At 41.5% G+C, this 20,146-nt stretch overlaps 1 protein-coding gene across 2 annotated transcripts in view; it reads right to left on the bottom strand.

Moving 5' to 3' along the window:
* Positions 1-3,597: 3,597 nt before the first annotated feature.
* The window catches only part of LOC122661781 (mannosyl-oligosaccharide 1,2-alpha-mannosidase MNS1), a 77,366-nt gene continuing 60,817 nt past the window's right edge, over positions 3,598-20,146 (bottom strand). For both annotated transcript variants that reach the window (XM_043857286.1, XM_043857285.1), the window contains 3 exons: positions 11,762-11,842; positions 11,500-11,670; positions 3,598-4,059 (listed from right to left, as the gene is read on the bottom strand). In XM_043857286.1, coding sequence (XP_043713221.1) covers positions 3,814-4,059; positions 11,500-11,670; positions 11,762-11,842 — 498 coding nt within the window. In that variant the 3' untranslated portion in view covers positions 3,598-3,813. The remainder of the gene's footprint in view (positions 4,060-11,499; positions 11,671-11,761; positions 11,843-20,146) is intronic.

Raw genomic sequence — 20,146 nt, forward strand, 5'->3', positions numbered from 1 at the left:
AACTTGAACCAGATCTGAGTCTGATCAGTCCTATGGTTTGAAACACCATATGGGAGGCCATTTATGTGAACCAAATAAGAAACCATGCCCTGATGCTGCCTTTGAGTAATGGGTTGATTCACTCGGGTTGATTGGATCAACCAATCCAATCAACCAGTTCAAATCCTTGATTAAAACTTGACCAAACCATGAGGAATACTTGAAGTATCACCCGAGAAGCCATGCTAGTTTCCTTGGTTTCTTTTCAATTTTGTTGTTGTAAGCCCTACTGGTCGATTGCCACTGGTCTATTGGATGGATCAGTACCAATCGACCATTGCTGATGTCTTTCTAGTTTTGGGTCTGGCCTTGGTTTGGAACCTAAACCAAGGGTACCCCTGGTCTCCTTAAGTAATTTACTACTTACTAATGTGAAATCCTGATTTAATTACCATAGGCTATAGCAACTTATCCAGCGACGCGTGTTGGAGTGCTTTTGTGAGCCTAGAACCTTTCGAGCAAGTAGACCTTAGCTAAGGTGAGTGGATATGAATCATTCTTGTGGGTGTAATGGTGCTAAACACTATAAAGATAATTAAATGCTCTTCTTTTTTTTTTAAATTTCTTGAAATTATGAAATTAATGATGTAAATGTGGAAATGATCGTGTTATGATTAAATTGTTGCATTATGATGAATTGCATGATATTGAACTGCTAGACTAGATGTCGTAGTCGGCTTGAAAATAAATGGTATGGTGAGCCGTAGTATGGGCTACGGGAGCTTTATACACTTCATACTTAGAAATGGGGAGTATGGTAGCCCATAGAATGGGATACGGTTGACACCACTCAACTCATACTTACTATGTACACCATATGGTTAGGTTGAACATACCTTTATGCTACAACCCTTACCAACAAGGGTGCATGTGTCGGGTGATCATGGCCTCTTAAAAATCGAGGAGGGCAGAATCTAGGATAGGTTGTCATGGTTATCTTAGGGTCTACCAAGGGAGAGAGTCGGTGCTCCTGGACCAGTGTGGGTTCCATTCGCAATGATTGAGATCGCAACCAAAGTGATGATAGGAAGAAACGGAGGTTGTTGCCGGAGTCATTGCAAGTAGCATATACCTAGTGACTTAGTTGTGTTGCTAGGTGGACTAGCGTAATAAAATTGAATCCAAGCATATAGACTCATAATGTTGTGTTGCATCTGCATGCATGATTTATTATTTACTTGCTGGGCTCGGTAGAGCTCATCCCTTATGATATATTTCTTTTAGATGATTTTACAGGTGGATGTCTCCCTGAATGGGAGAATCATTTCGGACAGGATGATGTTGGTGATTGTGACTTTTCTATTGTGGATCCCGACGGAGGTGATCCCTCTGATGCGGGTGCACAGATTTAGCTTGGAAGAGTTGATCTGAGGAGCGGGTGTCCTTATTTTGATGTTTCTTGGAGCACTCTTTTTGTGGATAGCCTAATGGCATTTCTTTTTGTAAAGCTTATAGATGCATCTTTTGTTTACTTATAACCTTAATGTAAAGCTTGGTAAATGTCATACATGTATGTAAAGAACTGTGGGTTTGTGGGCCACTTCTGAACAATGTAACTGGTGACTCTATATATATAAATCTTTAGCTTTCCGTTGCACTCTAATTTTACAGTGCTTTATTGTGAATGCTTGTGTGTGTTTGTGAGTGGTGTTTGCTTATAGATCCTGAGGATTTAGTAGATGTGGTTTGACATCCAGGTCACCCGTTCAATCCTCCTAGGGGGTGGTTTTGGGGTGTGACAACAGTCCTTGTTAAATCTATCCTCAACTCCATCCCAACTCACTAGATGTCTTGTTTCCTGTTTCCCAAATCCATTTGTAGCCAACTAGATTCCATTAGTGCTAAATTTTGGAAGGGACATTTGAAGGATAAGAAATACTTCTCCCCCATCTCTTGGAGTAAAGTCTGCAAAAATAAAAAGGAAGGAGAGCTAGGTCTCTGTTCACACTGGTATCACAACCAGGCACTCATGCTCAAGCTGGCCTAGAGACTCACTACTTGTCCTGAAACTACCTGGGCCAAGCTCCATAAGGCAAAGTATTTTGTTTCCACTTCCATATTCAGGATCTTGGACTTGGAATAGCATCAGGGCTATCTTACCTACCTTCTAGAAAATGATAAGATGGAGGGCAAGAACGGGAACCAAAATAACCATTTGGAATGACCCTTGGATACCTCTCCTGGGCTCAAATGAAAACCATCATGCAAATCACATCCCCAACCCAAATTTTTCTGCTGTAAGCAAACTTCTTTGCAACCGCACTTGGAATGTGCCACTCATCCGCTCTCTATTTCCTCAATACACATGCCAGGCCATTCTTTCCATCCCCCTATATCTCCTCCCACATGATGACAAAATCTTTGCACACATCTCCAAATTTGGTTGGTTCGCTTCAAAAATTGCTGCAAACTTTGTTTGCTCTAACACAACTACAAGGAACCCTCTACCCCATTTGGACAAGAATCTGGAAACTCAAAACTCATCCCAAATTTAAACTTTTTATTTGGAAAGTGTTTATGGATGGAGTGACAAGAAGGAACAAACTCAGGTGAGAACATACCTCCTCCTCTTGTCCTCTCTGCAATGGACTTGAAACACCATGGCATATTTTCTTGTCTTGCCCATTGATCAAAAGAATCTAGGCTACAGGACCTTTGGGACTTCGTACTGAGTTCTTACAGAGAAACAATTTCTTGGATGTATTTTCTACACTGATTTCTGATCTTACTGTACCTAAATCTGATGGAGATAGGCTTCCAAGTATTGCCAATAGTACTCTATATTTCATCCGGCAAAGCAGGAATGGGGTAATCTTCCAAGGCAGAAAATTCTATCCCAATCATGTAATGGAGAACATTTGTAACTGGATTGCGGATAATAATCTATTAACCACTGTTGAGAAAGACAAAATGCTGATGGCCATAGGGAGAACCAATCTCTAATGGATATCAACCCCAGCCTTGACTATTACCTAAACCAATGTACAATGGACCATGTCCTAATTATTTCTGATGGTAGCTTTGATACATCCACTAAAAAGGGAGGATGGGGATATTTTATCTTTCACTAAAATAAAATCCTTGCCTCTTGTATGAACTCTGGTTATGCAAGGACAACCCAAGAAAATGAAACAAATGAATCAAAGGTGTAGAAAGGACCCTACCGATGAAGTGCAGGAACATAACAATCTGGACTGATTCAGAGGAGGCGAAAAACTGGTTGACAGATCAGGAAATACATCCATGGTCTTGGGATTTGTTTTATTTGCTTTTTGACATCTATTATCTTCTTATGTCTTTTGGAAATGTACCTATTATTAAACAACCTAGAAGTTTAATACTTCCTGCTCATAGGGCAACACTTTCTAATATGGATGATTGTATGTCAAACTATTTTCAGTAATGCTAAGTAGTATTTTTCATCAAAAAAAACAAAAAAAAAAACCCAAGGATTAGCAGTGTAGAAACTTCAAACTTGAGCTAATTTTCACTACAAAAATCAAATACAAAAAAGTCATCCCCATAGAATTACGGGGCCAGGGAATGATCTAGCTGTAGTTCTCACTGCGAATGCCTCCATTTTGTATCAATTATATGAGAAAGTAACAATTCTACAATCTCGGATTCTCATGTCCCATTAGAGAAAAAAATGTGATAATCTACAAGGTATGTTGCATAACCTGCAAATTAAATATTAAAAGAAAACGAGCGAGAGAGAGAACAGGAGAGGGAATAAAGAGGATTAAGCTAAACTGCTGAGATGATGGATCCTAATCATCCTCCTGTTCGACCTTCCTTCCTCCCACGGAACCTAAGTGGCAGTTTCTGCTGTCCATCAAATCCTCTAGAATCCTGTGCTCGATCTTGCCGAGTCACAATTTTCAGGGGGTGGGCTTCTGTATTGAACACCCACTCATCAAAAGATATAACCGAGTCTGGTGAGAACAGGAGGTAGAGATATTTCAGTGTCTCTGCCAGAAAGAAGCTTTGCATCATATTGTCTTGAACACCGGAATTTACCTGAACATGTCAACAATCAGCAGTAAGCATACGGCAATTTCATCAGAGTATAGAAAATTAAAAAATAAAATTCCACTTTTAATCAACATTGTTAGGATGACTGTAATTTATAGAAATACTAATCTTGGTTCTCCCTTCTCTTTCACGATAAGCTAGGAGAAATAAATTGTACCTCATATCTTGTCTCTAGACTTAATGCCAAAGTTGGGAAAAAACATTACTGTAGGATCAGACCAAGATGGACAGGCTACCATCCAAGTCCATGCAACTGCAGCTCCATTTATATTTCATTTACAACCCTAAAAAGTAATTCATAGAAATCTGGTGTTCCTCTAATGTATTGGAAACTTCAAATTCTGCTTCTAGCTGTACCTTCCTAAGTGACAGATAATACATTTGAAAGAAATCAACAAAATACAGCTAATGACATTTGAATCTGATGATTTTTTATTTTTTATTCAGTAGACTTTAATTGGAGAAATAAAGAAAAAGTTATAGTTACCAGCATGTGCAGGATGTTGAACCCCAATTTAACTGCCATCAAACTAGTAAATACTTTTCCATGTAACCTATGGCTACATAGTGCATAACTAAGAACCTCTAGTATTGGCTAATAAAAATTTAATTTTGGACATTCAATTTTGTAATTAGTTATTACGGTACTACTATATTAAAATTAAAATACGGTACTACTTTCTAAAACAGAATTCCCGTCTTTGATTGACATACTTTTGAAATTTGGTCATAACATTTCAAATATAACTCGACCTTGGTTTTGTTGGTCAGGCAACTCAATTAAGATATTAAATGGCGCCAAAAATCATGGTAAAAGGATTAGATTTTACCTTTCAAAATAAACAAAGAAAAGTGACAGAAATAACCAATTTCCTTTGATCTCTCAACCAGTAAACTGGTATAGTGGTTCGTAAAGCAAATCCAACCCGCTGATGTTCCATTAAAGGGCCCCCACATCACCATCCAATAGTCTGAATGGCAACATGCACTCCATCCAGCCACAATCAAGGCCCATTGCACTAAAGCTTTTGATCAAATGACCTTACTAGCTAACATATATAAATATATATATATATATATAGATGTATATGTTGCGTCAAGAAATCTCCAGTGGGTCCTCCAAGAGTGGGACCTGCACAAAATAACAGACAGACAAGGGAGATAAGTGCTGGTGAGGTGCCGGCCGGCGAGGGACTCTCCGATGCCTAAGTTAAGTCTCTTTAGCAAACAGAAAAAACAATAAGAGTTTCAAGAGTTCAATCCCCTCGCATGGACAACCTTCCCATTTATAGGGTTGATCCCTTTGGGCTGTCGTGATAATGTAGAGGTCCTGATGTGACCAATGATGGAGCCCTCCTCTCAGGAGGAAGTGGAGTGTTTCTCTGTCTTAACTGTCTGTCTTAGATTTGGAGAGTCCCATGTGGAGAATGCTTTATCAAGGACGGCCTCCTACATGCGTAGTGGCTTCTTTCAGTGAGCATCATTAATTGCTCATAAATGCAGTGGAGATGTGGAAAGTGGCTCCCTTCACTGGATTGCCACCTTTTTATGGTCGTTGATGTGCCAAGGCCCACTGTAGAGCGCCCACACCTATTGAGAGGTTATGTGGTAGAGTGTATAGAGTTGCCTTTGATAGGCTACTTGACCTGATGGATGTGTTAGCTTCTTCTTGCTTCTTTGAAGGGACCTCTGGATTTTTGAGCTATGGATCTTGGACAGGTATTTCTTTACCCGATAACTCCAGCTGATGGGCTTTGCTGATACCATGAGGCATGCTATCATTGGGTGGTCATTATATGGTATAACATAAAACCCCCACTCCAACAGATTCCATTTTGGGTGCGTTAGGGTAGAGCAGATTTTGTCAAAATCTTAACCCCCTCCACTCTCGATTGAGCAGTGGGGATGCCTTGGACTCCCAATGCTCGGTTGAGCTTTGGCGTTCTTCAAAATCTTACCCCCTCTACTCTCTACCGAGCGGTGGGGATGCCTTGGACTCCCAACGCTCGGTGGAGCGTTGGCATTCTTCAAAATCTTACCCCCTCCACTCTCGGCCGAGCGGTGGGGATGCCTTGGACTCCCAACGCTCATTTGAGCATTGGCCTTCTTCAAAATCTTACCCCCTCTACTCTCGACCGAGCGACGGGGATGCCTTGGGCTCCCAAAGCTCAGTTGAATGTTGGCTTTCTTCAAAAATCCTATCCCCTCCCCCCTGTTTCATTAACGCTATGTCTGCCAAATTTCTCATCATTACTTCTATTTTCTATGCATTAGGTAAGGGTGGGAGGGTCTTGTACCTATTACTTCATGCGTTGCTTGGTGGGACGTGCCTTTGATGGATTGACAAATGGTCTGATGCCACGTTTGGTCCTTCGCCACGCACAATCGTGGGAGATCCCTAGAATGGCAACCTACTTGCTTACGTCTTTCCAATGCTTGCTGCTATTTTTGAGCATTAAATACCCCTTGATGAGCGTGGCTTGGGGTTTTGCTTAAACCCTTTCTTTATTTTCATGGTTCTATGAGCGTGGCTTGGGATTTTGCTTAAACCCTTTCTTCTTTATTTTCATGGTTCCAGGCTTCTTTTTGTCGTTAGTTTTCTGGAGACATTATTTTCCTTGATCATGTGCTGATACTCTGGTTTCTATCATTTACCTGTCTTCTTCTTTCAAGCGCGCTTTCACCAGTAAGACCTTCTCCTTTCTGGGTTTCTTTTGCAATATCTTTTCGCTGTTTTTCTGTCTTACTACAACTTGTGCGTATGGCATCTTTGGATAAGGGCAAGTCTTCTCCCCGGGGGACTCCCGTTGCAGGGAATACTATCCCGGCATCATGGCAGGCGTGCCCATTGGGGAGAGTTCAAACTTTTGGCTCCTTGCGTGAGGGTTTTACTCCCCGTCATGCTGGCAAAACTTCTACTTCAGGTTCAGCCGGTGCTGCCCCTGGGGGTTCTTTTCACCCTGCGGGAGCGCATGTAGTGCCCCCCATTTCCCAGGGAGCTGGATGATCAGATGGAAGTCCGTCCCTTCTTTGGGTTGCTCGAGGGTATGCTAGTACAATCACCGAGGCAGATTTGGATCGTCTTAGGGAGAGGCTCTAAGTTCCTGATTTTATACCCCTTGAGGAAAGGGAGTTTGCTTATGATCCTGCTGAGGGAGAAATTTTCCTTTTCGAGGACTACTGCACCGGTGGGTTTAGGTTCCCTATCCAGCCATTCCTTGGGGAAGTCTTAGAGTACTACCATCTTTCTCTCTCTCTCCTTGTTTCGAATTCCTATAGGAACGTCCTTGCTTATATGCCATAATGAATAGTCTTGGTTTGCCCTTTCTCTCAGTCTCTTCTTGAACCTCTTTCATATCAATCCCCACTCTGGCTCCCAGGGTTGGTATATCATAAGCCAGTATTCTGAAGCGAAATGTCTTATCGGTTTGCCTTCTTCCAAGAAGGGGTGGAAACACCGATTCTCCTTCGCCCTGGGGGTTAGGGGAGTGTCGTCTAGCAATATTTGGTCCGAGCTTGAGATGTCAACATTGAATGCCAGGCCTCGACTGTATGAATCAGACCTCCGGATCTTTGAGAAGTTGGAGAAAATGGACCCTCCTTTTGATGCTTCTCCTTTGACTGAAGAGGAATTTCTTGTTCGGCATGGTCTCACTACTGGTGAGACTCTGTTTTGTCTTTTTGCTAGCTTCTTAAGTCTGAGTCTTATGCTATTCCTTTATTCATCGTGCAGTGTCTATTGACAATCAATCACTCAGGGCCACTATCAAGCAACGTGCCTCTCGTCCTTCCAAGAGGGGTTTGGAGGAGACGAGTCTGCAACCTTCTTGGGGTGGAGGGAAGACACGCTTGAGGGTGGAGGCATCTTTGACTCCTTGGTGCTCAAATGAGGATGAGCCCTCTTCTTTTGTCTCTTCATGGCGTCTCTCTACTACTTGCTCTGTCCTTGGTGATATGTCAGTGGGTGAATCCTGGGTCCATGAGGGAAGGCTTCCTCAAGACCGTGACCTGGTGGGGAAGTCTTCCACTAAGGATCTTGTGTCGAAGGGTAGGGGCACACTTGCTCAGGTAGGTCCTACTCACGTCGCATGTAGTTCTTTTGGGTTCTTTTTGTACTTCTTCATCTTACCTTTTGTCTTCTACAATACGTTGCTTATGCTAGGGTTGCCTACGACCACTCAATGCTCCTTCAAAAGGAGTCAAAGAAGAAAGATCTCCAAATTTTGGATCTCCAAGAAGAGTTGAAGGGGAGAGATCAGCAAATTCTGGACCTCCAGAATTCGCTCCAGTTGCATGCCGTTGAGTGCGTTAACGCTGAGAGTGTCTTAAAGGCGGCAAGCTCCTGGAATAAGGCGCTTGAGGACCAGATAATATCGGCCGTGGAGAGGCATCATAGCCTGGAGGGTGCTTGGGTCACTGAGAAGAGTGCTCTAGAGAGTGATCTGCAGCAGGCTCTGGTGCATGTGGAGAATTTGGCGGAGGCCAAGGCTTCTGCTGATGCACACGTTCAGGAGCTTGAATCCAAGATGAAGGATGTTGAGGCCAAGCTGGCCAAATTTGAAGAGCGAGTGAAAGTTATCGCCTCTCAGGAATTTGATGAAGCTTTGGTTGAGGCGGGTATTGACTCCTACTTCTTGGTGGTTGGGAAGTTCGAGACTTGGTTTTGAAGTCCATCCCCGATTTTGACTTCTTTGAGTGTTCTCTGCTGTTGGAGAAAACTAGTAAAGACTAAAGAGCTTGCGAAAGAGTCTGGCGAGGACGAAGGCGAGCAAGATGCTCAGGACCAAGGTGGCACCGAGGATTATGTCATTCCTACTACTTTGGTAGGCAAGGGTTAGACTGTAAACCCTCCTTTTAAGTAAAATATTTTCCTTGTCTTTTTCCTTATTTTTGTAACTGTTGCCAGGATGTACTCGGTCTTTATTTGAATGGAACTTCCCTCTTTTTTACCTCGGTATACTTCATTGTTTTGACCTGCTCGTCGTAGGCCCGCCCTGTGATTGATGTCAACAACGCCCAAGTCGCTAAGGCTAAGAGTCCTCCTTCCTCAACAGAACCTTCCCATTCCCAGGTAACGTTTTTGGAAATTGAGCTTGTCGCGTGCCAGGCTAAAGTCCGAGCTTCTGAAGAGGCTGTTGCTGAGCTGAGGAAGGAAAGAGAGTTACAAGAGAATGAAGTTAAGGTGCTCTAGCTTGCTGTGGAGGAGATGAGTATAAGATTGGTCCTCTTATGGATGAGTTGAACTATCTGCGATAGGTCAATGAGTCCTTCCCAGCCTGGGTTCAGAGGCAGAACGATGCTGTGGCTGATGGAGCTGTTCAACAATACCTTCATTCGCAAGAGTTTAGGCGACATGGCCGTCGGTGCTACCAGGATGGTTTCCGGCGTGTCGTGGAAGTTGTTAGAGCTAGATTTCCTGACCTCAACCTGAGTGATATTCACAGTCCTAGCTCCTCGGATGCCCACGGCGGCTCTCGAAGAGATGTAACTTTTCTCCAGCGTTTCTCTTAAGCCTTTTTCTTCTTGAATAGCTAATGAACTTTCTTCCTTCATTGCTTGCTCAAATTTGTAGATCTGCACCATATCTTGCTATTTTTCAGGCTTCTCTTGACTTGACTCTTGAATTGACTGAGGTTTCTGATGAAACCCTCGCTCGGCATCCTCCGGAGTCTGGAGATGTTATACCCTCTCTGGCTGTTGAAGATATGGAGTATGACTTAGATGGTATGCTTCTGCCTTGGAGAGTGCCGAGCGTCGAGCAACTGAGTTGTCCCAAAAGTCAGAATTTTTTCCCGAGTGTTACAAATCTGAGATGGAGTTCGAGCGGATGTAGTACAACTCTGCTCTGGATGACGCTGATTGCCAGATAAGAGGGCTTTCTGATCAGCTGGATTTCGCTCGAGAGTGCAAAGATGTGCTTTCTCGAATAGCCGGTTGGGCTGTTGAACAGTTTAAAGCTTCTTCTGAATATAAGAGGTACGCAACCTCTAGGTATCTTGTTGGCGTCCAGTTCGTACGGGAGGTTGTGATTGCTCGTGCTCCTGACTTTGACTGGCATGGTATCACTGTGAATTTCCAGTGGTGAATGGTCTGGCTTGTATACACTCGGCTTTCGTTTGCTTGACCTTTTGAGCGGTATTCTTTTTCGTCTGCTTTTCCTTTGCTTGGGGTCTTCTGTCTCTTCTTTTTATTATATATATATGTGTGTGTGTGTGTGTGTGTGTGTGTGTGTGTGCATGTTAAGAACTTGGAATATGGCAGATCCAGAGGATCCCTATCCATCCAATTGTCAGAATGTGGGATGCACTCGATAAGCCACTATAATGGTCTATTGCGGCAAAAAGCTTAGCCAAATGACCTCATTACATACTCTACACCCCTTCGATAATGCTTAGAAAAGTATCTTAGATAAATGTCAGTTACCTCATATGACCAGATTTAAACCTTCTTAGCTGTGCATAAATGAATGGACCCAAACAAACTTGATTATTAATCAGCTCCGAAACATTATACACAGACCCCAACAATCAGTGTCATGCATTGATCCTAATCAGGTAATTGGTATCTACTGACACCACATGTCTGTCAAGGAGATGTCTAGGCAACTAGGTGTCCCAGAGGGATAGGGGTCAGTGTGTTAGACACTAGCCTAGGCGAGCTCTCAGATGCTGAGATATCTGCCAAGGCAACCAGGGTTGCATCTAGGTTGCAATTTTGCTAAGCAACCACCAAGCTAATAGATGTCAATATACTCTTATGTGGCATTGTATTTGCTCTGATGTATATATATATCATATGAATGTATAACAGCTATCATTTATTATTTCGCATGCATGAATTATGAATGAAAAGTTCTTATTCCTGTATCAAATATCAAATATGTTAAAAAAAACTTGAAATGAACTACAGAGACAAAAGCTGAAATTATGGGCTACGACAGCCTAGTATTTTATATAGGGCAAGAGATCACTGTCTGGTTGTGTAGTGCCTACACCAGCACGGGGCCAATGAGAATTCACGCAGGGGGATCTGCCTGAATGAGTTTTTTTATTTCAGTGGAGGTTAAATGGTAAATTCAAGTGGTCCTCTGTGTGTGTGTTATACACGGACACACACACAATGCCTTGGGCAAAGGGCTGGGTGCCCTACCTAGGCTGATGTTTTGGCATGTTAGGTACAATGCCTTACCTAGTTGACAGGCTTCATTGCCTTGGGTTGTCTAGGCTTTCAAGAACACTACCATTTTAGAAGCAAATGCTCACAACTATGAATGGTTTATAGCCCATTTTTCAAACCAAGTTGACGTTTGTACTGATCGATGAAAGCTCCGAAGCAACCCCCATCCACAATCAAGGATCACTAACTTAACATATTTTTTCTGGAAACTTAACTCAAGATATATCAATGGGATTGATGAGTGCTTACATCCTTTAGACCAACATATCCAGATTCTATGCGGGAGTTCTTTTCAAATGCTTGGAATATGTTCCAACCCCATTCTTGGTATGTCTTGTTACCAGTGAGACGCCAAAGATAAAAGAGTGATTCCACAGTCTCTGGCCTCAAAATGTTCCAAGATGTACCCACACTCATGTCCTGCAAGCATATAGAATAATTTATTCAAGCTCCATTAAGCCAGTGTCTCATCAAGTTAAAATAAATAAATAAGAAAGCGGAAGTAACTTACATGTCCATCATGAAAGAAATAGTTCTCTCCAGCCAGTTTTGTTGGCGTTGACTGGTAGAAGTTATAGCAAGTCCAAGCAAGCTACAAAAAGAAAAGAAATAAGATGAAAGCAAAAAGAAAGAAGTAAAAGTGAAACCACTAAATGGGTAGAGAAGTGAGGGCAGTGGAATCTGTAAGCCAGATGCTAAAGACAACATCAATGCCTCTGTCCAAGCCATTAACATGAAGAAATGCCATCACACAAGGAAATCAGTAACCAAAATTACAGTTAGGGGTGCAAGTTTGGCCCTGGCCCGCCCTGAGCCCGAACAAGGTCTGGGTTGAGATATTTGGCCCTGAGGGCGGGTTAAGGCTGGAAATCTCTGACCCTGAGTCAAGGTCGGGTCGGGTTAGGGTTGAGGCTTCAGGCTAAGCTTGGCCCGGCCCGGCCCGACCCTGATTTAAGTTATACTATAAAATCTATATTGATATAATATATATATTATAAACTTTAAATGTCACCTACATTTTTTTATATAATATATTATATATGACGACAATAAGTGATAAAATATTTTTTATTATAGTGTTATTTTATGTAAATTTGATAATGTTCTCCCCGGCTCATTCCAACCCATGCATTTCTTTCCCCTTCCCCATGATCAGGGCCAATTAGGGTCAACCCGTCCCGACCCTGAGGGCAGGTCAGGGTTGGATTTTTTTGGCCCTGAGTCAGGGTCAGGTAGGGCCTGGGCCCAGCTAAGGGGACTTAGGGTTGGGCTAGGGTTCTATAAAGCCCGGCCCAACCCGACCCTATTGCAGCCCTAATTACAGTCATGAGGAAAGGTTGAATCGATTGACCAAATAAAATGTTGGTCCTGAAGGAACGTGCCAGAAGCATTTTCAGTCAATAATCAAAAGAAAATATTCAAAACAAGTAGCAAGCTCTTTTTGGCTTTACAATTTACAACAAAGGTTCAAGTCACTCGTAATGACTCCATTTTGACCAAGAAAAAAGGTAGAAAAATAAAGCTTTATACGGACAAGGCATAGTTCTTCCAAATCACACCCTTCAATATGAAACCTTGTCCCACTATTTGTAGCATTAATAAGTTCCCGAAATGCCGTCAGTTGTATAAAAGGTATCATTTGCAAGTCCATAATTGGTTGGTATGTTTGAAACAGAAAATTTTGTCGGTCTCATGGTCAAACCCAAATCATCTCTATCTTTAATAAGAGGGGCGGAAGGACCTTTCTAGCATCCTAGATGGATTCATTCCTGTAAATTTTAAGAGTCTAATAATTTAAGAAAAGTAATACATTGAAAAACAAATATAAAAGTTGAACAACAAATATAAGATTTTAAAAAGAGATACTATTCATTGTCAAATACCATGCACAAAAGTATGTCTTTTGCAAAAACAAAAAATAAAATAATATATCTGCCATTCTAAGCCATGTGCAAAGCCCTGATTTCCAAAGAAACATTGTCAATATGCCATTAGAGGCCAGGTGTGAAGCATGTGCCTCCAACTCCTCCGATATTTAGAAATCACTACCCCACATATAGGTCATTCCATAATCAAAATGTTGTACCATATACCTTAACACCGTTTCTGTCCAAATTGATACAGCTATTAAAAACTGGACTCTTCTCTGAAATATCAACCAATTTCCAATTAAATAACTATTCTAGGCAGAGCTTTCCCCTTTATATACTACCATTTTATATCAGTGCCTATCTATTTATTATTAAATCACCAGTGTCAAGTTGAGACGCAGTAACTAGATGCCCATTATAACCAGGCACTGGATCATTTTTGCCTCGATGCTGCCTTCAAAATGCAACAACTACAACATAGCCTTATCCCAACTAAATGGGGTCAGCCACATGGATCCTTACTCTCCAATCAGCTCTATTCGAAGTTATACATGATACAAGGCCTAAGCTAAGCACGCCTTTCCTCAGCACTTTTCCTATGGTTATTTTAGGCCTGCCCCTGGCTCTTTTAGTTTCCTCTATTTGAATCAAATCACTCCTCCATACTGGGGCATCCCTAGGCCTCCGTTGAACATGGCCATGCCACATCAAACTACTCTCTCGAAGCTTATCACGGATAGGAGCTACTCCCAAGACAGCTCTAAAATGGTCATTCCTTACTTTATCCTTCCTAGATTTACCACACATCCATCTCAACATTCTCATCTCCACTACACTTAGTTTATCTATATTCCAAATGACTTATAGCCGGTCGTATGACAGTCATATAAAATTTCCCTTTAAGCTTTAAAGGAATATGCCAATCACACAGCACTCCGGACACACCACTCCACTTAATCTATCCTATTTTAATCCGCTAGGCAACATCATCCTCTATATCGCCTATAAATCACCTTCTTTATTTATGATTGAGCCCAGATATTTAAAATAATCACTTCGAGGAACCTTCCTTTCATATATATTCACATCTCATTAACCGTCCGTCCTATATAGTTGGCAATACATCGCCTAGAAGTCCAGGCGCTTAGGTAGACTTCGGCGCCTTGTTGGTGTTGCCTTGATTTTGGACCCTGTCCAACGCCTTGGGTCGCCTAGACACTGTGACAACTATGCCGTCCTATTGTGGCTGCAGTTATACACCATATATTTCATTTTAGTTATGTATCTTAAGACCTTCTAATTAATAGGCAAAAAAGTTGCTTCATATTAAGTGCCAAGGCTTCCGATGCAAGATCTCGGATGGTTAGCGAGGTGACAGGGTTTGTGAGGAAGTCACTGCCCATTGTGTATTTGGGAGCACCACTTTACTCGGGCAGACTGAAAATTTCTTATTTTAAGGAAGTGTTGGCAAAGCTCAGTCTCAAAATAGCAAGGTGGAAGGGTAAGTTACTCCCAACTGGTGGCCGACTGACGTTGCTTAGACATTCTTTACCCATTCATATTCTCTCTGTCTTGGATGTCCCTAAAATGGTTTCGCGTAAATTCCATAGCATCTGTGCTGATTTTTTATGTGGATGTTCAGACTATGGAAAACGCAACCATTGGGTAGACTGGAAAAAAATCTGCAGGCCTTTGAAGGAGGGAGGATTGTGCATCAGACGTCTTGAGGATATTAAACTATCTATGAGATTAAAGGGATTATGGTGTATTATATCTGAAACCTCTATATGGGGTAATTTTTTTAAAGCCAAGTTCCTGAAAGGGAACCACCTAACGCTGGCTACTCCTTTGTCTGGGTCAAAATCTTGGAGGAAAGCGTTAGGCCTCAAGGAGACACTTTTGTCTAACTCCAAATTGCTGGTTAGCACGGGCGATGTCTTATTCTGGTTGGATAATTGGACGGGCAAGGGTCCCCTGATTAATTTTGTTGATGGAGCCCTGCAGGTTAACTTGAATACCCATGTCAAGGAGGTGATCAATTTGGAGGGAGAGTAGGACCTTCAGACTTTGCAGCTTATTGACTTAATGGAAATCCAGAAAACAATTATTGACAGTAACATCAAGCTTAGGGAGAGGCAGATAAGCCCATCTAGATGCCTGCTCTGGAAGGATTATTCTCTTTTAAGTCAGTTTGAGATGAAGTGAGATCTCAGGGCGGCGTGGTTCCGTACTCTCAATGGATTTGGAATCGTAGCCTCTAACCCAAAATTGGTTTTTTCAGCTGGAAGATCCTTAATGATCAAATCCCAACAGACGATGCGTTGATGAGGATTGGAATTCCTTTGGTTTCCAAATGTTGTCGTTGTGGGAATCCCTGGTGGGAAACGGCTTATCACTGCTTGTTGGTAGGGGGAACATCTTCTAAGGTATGGGCTTTTTTTGGTCGGTTAATGGATGTGACCATTATTAACTCTCAGGACATTAGAAGCAGGATTTTATTCTGGATTGAGAATGCAAACCACAAGGGGGTGTGCGGATTTATCAAGGGTCTGTTGCCTTCATTTATTCTATGGGAATTATGGCGGGAGAGAAATTTGAGAAGACATGGAGAGGATTCTCGTACGGCTACCACCATTATTAAACATATTTTCAGTTGGATCCGAGAGTGGCAGTATCCACCTAATGTTTGCAAAAGGCCTGGCTTTAAGGAAGATCTGACTTGATCTGAATTTGCAAATTTTAAAGGTAAAAATTCTTTACCCCCCTTTAAAGGTGCCCCGTCCTATTTATTGGTTCCCCCTTCCTCAGTGATTAAACTTAATGTTGATGGGGCGAGTAAAGGAAATCCTGGAATTAGTGATGCAAGAGGAATTATTAGAGATACAGATGGGAATTTTATAGCAGCTTTCTCCAACTTTTACTGAGTTTGCACTAATGTGGCTGAGCTGCGTGCGCTCATGGATGGGCTCCGCTTGTGCGATGTGTTGGGATTCTCCGAGATTGTAGTGAATTCTGATTCTATGTTGATTGTGAATCAAATAAGCAAAAAGCGTTGCAGTCTATGGAATTGTTGGGATTGGTTCCAGGAAGTGTCAGATCTTTGTAACTCCCTCCGTGTCCGAGTTTCTTTTGCTTTCAAGGAAAGCAATCGTGCGGCTGATTGGCTGGCTAATTTAGCCTGCTCAACTAATGGTAACACATCTTTTCAGTCTCTCTCAGCCCTTCCCAGAGAACTCAGAGTTATAGTGAGGCAAGAAAAGGTAGGTTTGCCCTTTTTTCGGTTTAAGGGTCTTGTGGATCTCGGATGGTTTTTTCAGGAGTGTTGCATTGTGTGATTTTTCTATTGGGTTTGGGGTAAAGCGGGAGATGTCCCCCCCTTGTACTGCTTTTATAGTGGTTTGTTTTAATAAAATTCTAGGGGTTTGTTTTAATAAAATTCTAGGGGCCAACCCGGGTCCCAGGTAATATTCGGGTTTTAAAATTAAAAAAAAAACCTTCTAATTCCAAGGCTAATCTCCATAACTCCAACTTGGCGTTAATCCCTTCTTTTGTCTCATCCACCAAAACAGTATCATCTGTAAAAACATACACCAAGGAACCTCATCTTGTATGCCTCTAGTTAAATCATCCATGATATGCGCAAACAAATAAGGGCTCAAGGAATTATCCTTGATATAACCCAATTGTAACTGGGAATTCACTACCTTCACCCCCCCCCCCCATAGTTCTTATGCTAGTCACCACACCATCATAAATATCTTTAATTATGTCCATATATTTACATGATACTCTTCTCTTCTCAATTATTTTTTATATTAATTCTCTAGGGACTCTGTCGTAGGATTTTTTTTAGGTCAATAAAGACCATATAGAGATCCTTCTTACCCTCTCTATATCCTTCCACGAGTCTCCCAAGTAAGAAAATAGCTTCCATCATGGATCTTCCTACATAAAAGCAAATTGGTTCTCCAAAATAGTAGTTTCCTTTCTCTGGTGAGTTTCAATAACCCTCCCCCATGACTTCATTGAATGACTCGTTAGTTTTATGCCTCTTTAGTTATTGCAGCTCTGAATATCACTTTTACTTTTGTAAATCGGGACCACAATGATTCTCCTCCATTCATCTAGCATTTTCTTTGTGGTCATAATCTTGTTAAACAGCTTGATTAACCAAGATAAACCACAGATTCCTAAGCACTTCCACACTTTTATAGGGACCCCATCTGGGCCTGGTGCCTTGCTTTCTTCATTCATAAAGCTTCTTTTACTTTAGAGACCCTAATTTTGCGTATATATCTATGCCATGTGGTATCAACTATCAAGATGAGTAATACACCCTTCTAGAACCCTATTATTCGAAAAGTCTTCATTAAGTAGGCCGTAGAAATAGTGTTTCCATCTCTCCTTAATGTCCTCATCCCTTATTAATACTCCACCATTAGCACTTTTAACACCTCAAACACGGTTGAAATCTCTATTCTTCCTTTCTCTCATTTTAGCCATCTTATAGATAGCTTTTTCCCCATTTTTTGTGTTCATATTTTTCCTTCGAAACATAGGCATCAAGGCGGGAAGGCAGCCAAGGCGTTTTAGATGGTAAAAAACCAAGGCGACCAAGGAGTCTGGATGCCATGGTGTCACCTTGGCGACGCCTTGATAACCATGCTTCAAAATGCAAAATAATAGCAATTCCATATTTTCAAAATAGAGCTTTGTGATCAGATCCAAGCATCCGCAACTTTGCGGCCATGCCTGCTGCTGTCTAGCTCCTTTGTGAGTATGCCTTGTGAATAACATCAAGGAGACCTTGTGAGTCATATCAAGGTGGAAGAGATTGGTGGACTCCAATCGACTCCTTGCATCTGTTTAGATCGGGAGGCTCTCTTATCCATCTTCAAGCTGCCGTCTTGCAAATTAAATTCTGCAAATCAGTAAGTGTTTAAAGTTTTCTGCAATTACTTTCTTCTTTTAATCTTCCAGCCTTAACCAACCATCAAAACCCATACATAATTTCATCAGCCTCCCCTCACCCACCCTACACTCAATCCAACTCTCAGCCCCTTTCCTCTTGCAAAACCCTAAAAACTACCATCCCCCACAAGCTGCAGAAACCCTAAAACCTCAGCTGAACCATTCCAGCCATCAGAATCTGTTCATATTTCAGCCACAGCCCTTTACACCATCCCCTACACTCAACCTAGCTTGCAGCCCCCTCCCTCCCATCACAATCCTAATTTCTCTCGTCTCCCATTAAACCCTAAAACCTAAAATCCTAGTTAGCCGATTCCAACCATTAAAACCCACCCATATCTTGGCCGAATATTCAGTCCTATCCTAGGAGAACTTGATCCAAGCCCCTCACCCTAAATCCACATCTAAACCCTAGATCTCATCATCCCCTTCTTTCCCAAAACCCAAAACCTAAAACCCTAGTTTTCTGAATTTTAAAATCTCACTCAAACCTAACCAAACCTGGTTCATTAGACTCCCTTAAACCTTGCAAGCTTTACCATTTAAGATTCAACCCCAATACCCTAAGCCTAACCCTAGTTTTGACAAAGGCCCTCAAATCTGCCCAACTGACCGGCAGTCTCTGATTTACATGGCTCCTAGTAGACCCTTTGTCTATCTAGGACTACATTACTTTGTTATCAAAATCAACTATAAATATGATCTAATAGTTTTGATCCACAAAAAAGGTGCTGGATGCACAGACCAAAGTTTCATAAACAAGCCCACAGAGAGGTTTTGACGCTTACTGTAGGAATTAAAGGAAGCACATGAAGCTGGATTATGGGCCAATGAGTAATGCGACATATGTCCAGCAAGTTAGGGTCCCTAGCACTGTTTGATTCGCCTACAAGTTAAAGAGGTAATGATGCAATGGGGCATTAGCAAAATAATGCAGTGAAACTCATGGGAAGGGTTCTTAAAGGTAAATGAATTGATTAAGCTTACTATGAAAAAATAATAACTTTTGGCTAGTGTGTACAATTAAAAAAATTGTTAATTTAAAAAGTTTGGTTTGATAGAAGGTATTTGGGATGAGGGCACAAATGTAATCAAAATTATTAGAAGAGGGTCTTTCTGTAATTTTGAACAGGGCAAGATTGTAATTAACTGTATTAGATGGGGGTAGTTTTTGTCATTTTCTACAAGGGTATTTTTGTAATTTTACTTTTGTTTGCTCAAGGGTTAAGAAACGTAGAAGAGAAGTTACTTCTTGAGGAAACTAACTTAGCTTCTTGAAGAAGCAACCTTTTAGCTTCTTAAACAAGCAAGTTAACTTACGTATTTAACTAGCTAACAAAGCAAACCCCCCCCCCCCTAGCTTCTTAAACAAGTCATGTATGAGGGGTCCTTATTGACTCAGCTAGTTATTATAGTAAAGATTCCCACACCCCTCAAAATTTTAGGACTAAAAGATCCTCCACCAGCATTCCTAAAGCTTCCCTATTTCAATGTGATAAAATTGATACATGCTACCACCACAATCAATAACATAGTCTATTGTGCCCTTCTTTCTAAGATAATATTCATAAAATTCAGACTAATCCCTAACACATCCCATCATCTATTGCTCAATTTATAGTTTTGATAATTTGATATGCTATCCTCCCTGCCTGTCCCTCTCCTCTCCCTCCGATCCCTTCCATCTCCTTGTTCCAAAATGATGGGCTTCCATTAGTTCATGGGGCCAATGTGAACGTGTTGATCATGAGCACAAACACATTTCAGCATTGCATTAGCCATCCTTATATGCTGTGAAGTCTAGAAGCGGGATCGGAGGTAAATGAAAAACCAATTTAAGTAAAAATAAAGGAACAACTACCTAAAACAAGAATGAGAGCATATGTTGGTTCAAAATGGAACCTGAAAGAATTTGACTTTTGGTATCACAGCTATGATCAAAATGGGAGAAAATTTAGAATGATTAAATTACCAAAGAAAGGGGAAAACTAGACAAAATTCTGTCGAACTAGGGCATTAAGGTGGATTGATCTTATAACACAATCATAACAGCT

The sequence above is a fragment of the Telopea speciosissima genome, chromosome 5, assembly GCF_018873765.1.
Source record: "Telopea speciosissima isolate NSW1024214 ecotype Mountain lineage chromosome 5, Tspe_v1, whole genome shotgun sequence".
Taxonomy (NCBI): Eukaryota; Viridiplantae; Streptophyta; class Magnoliopsida; order Proteales; family Proteaceae; genus Telopea; species Telopea speciosissima.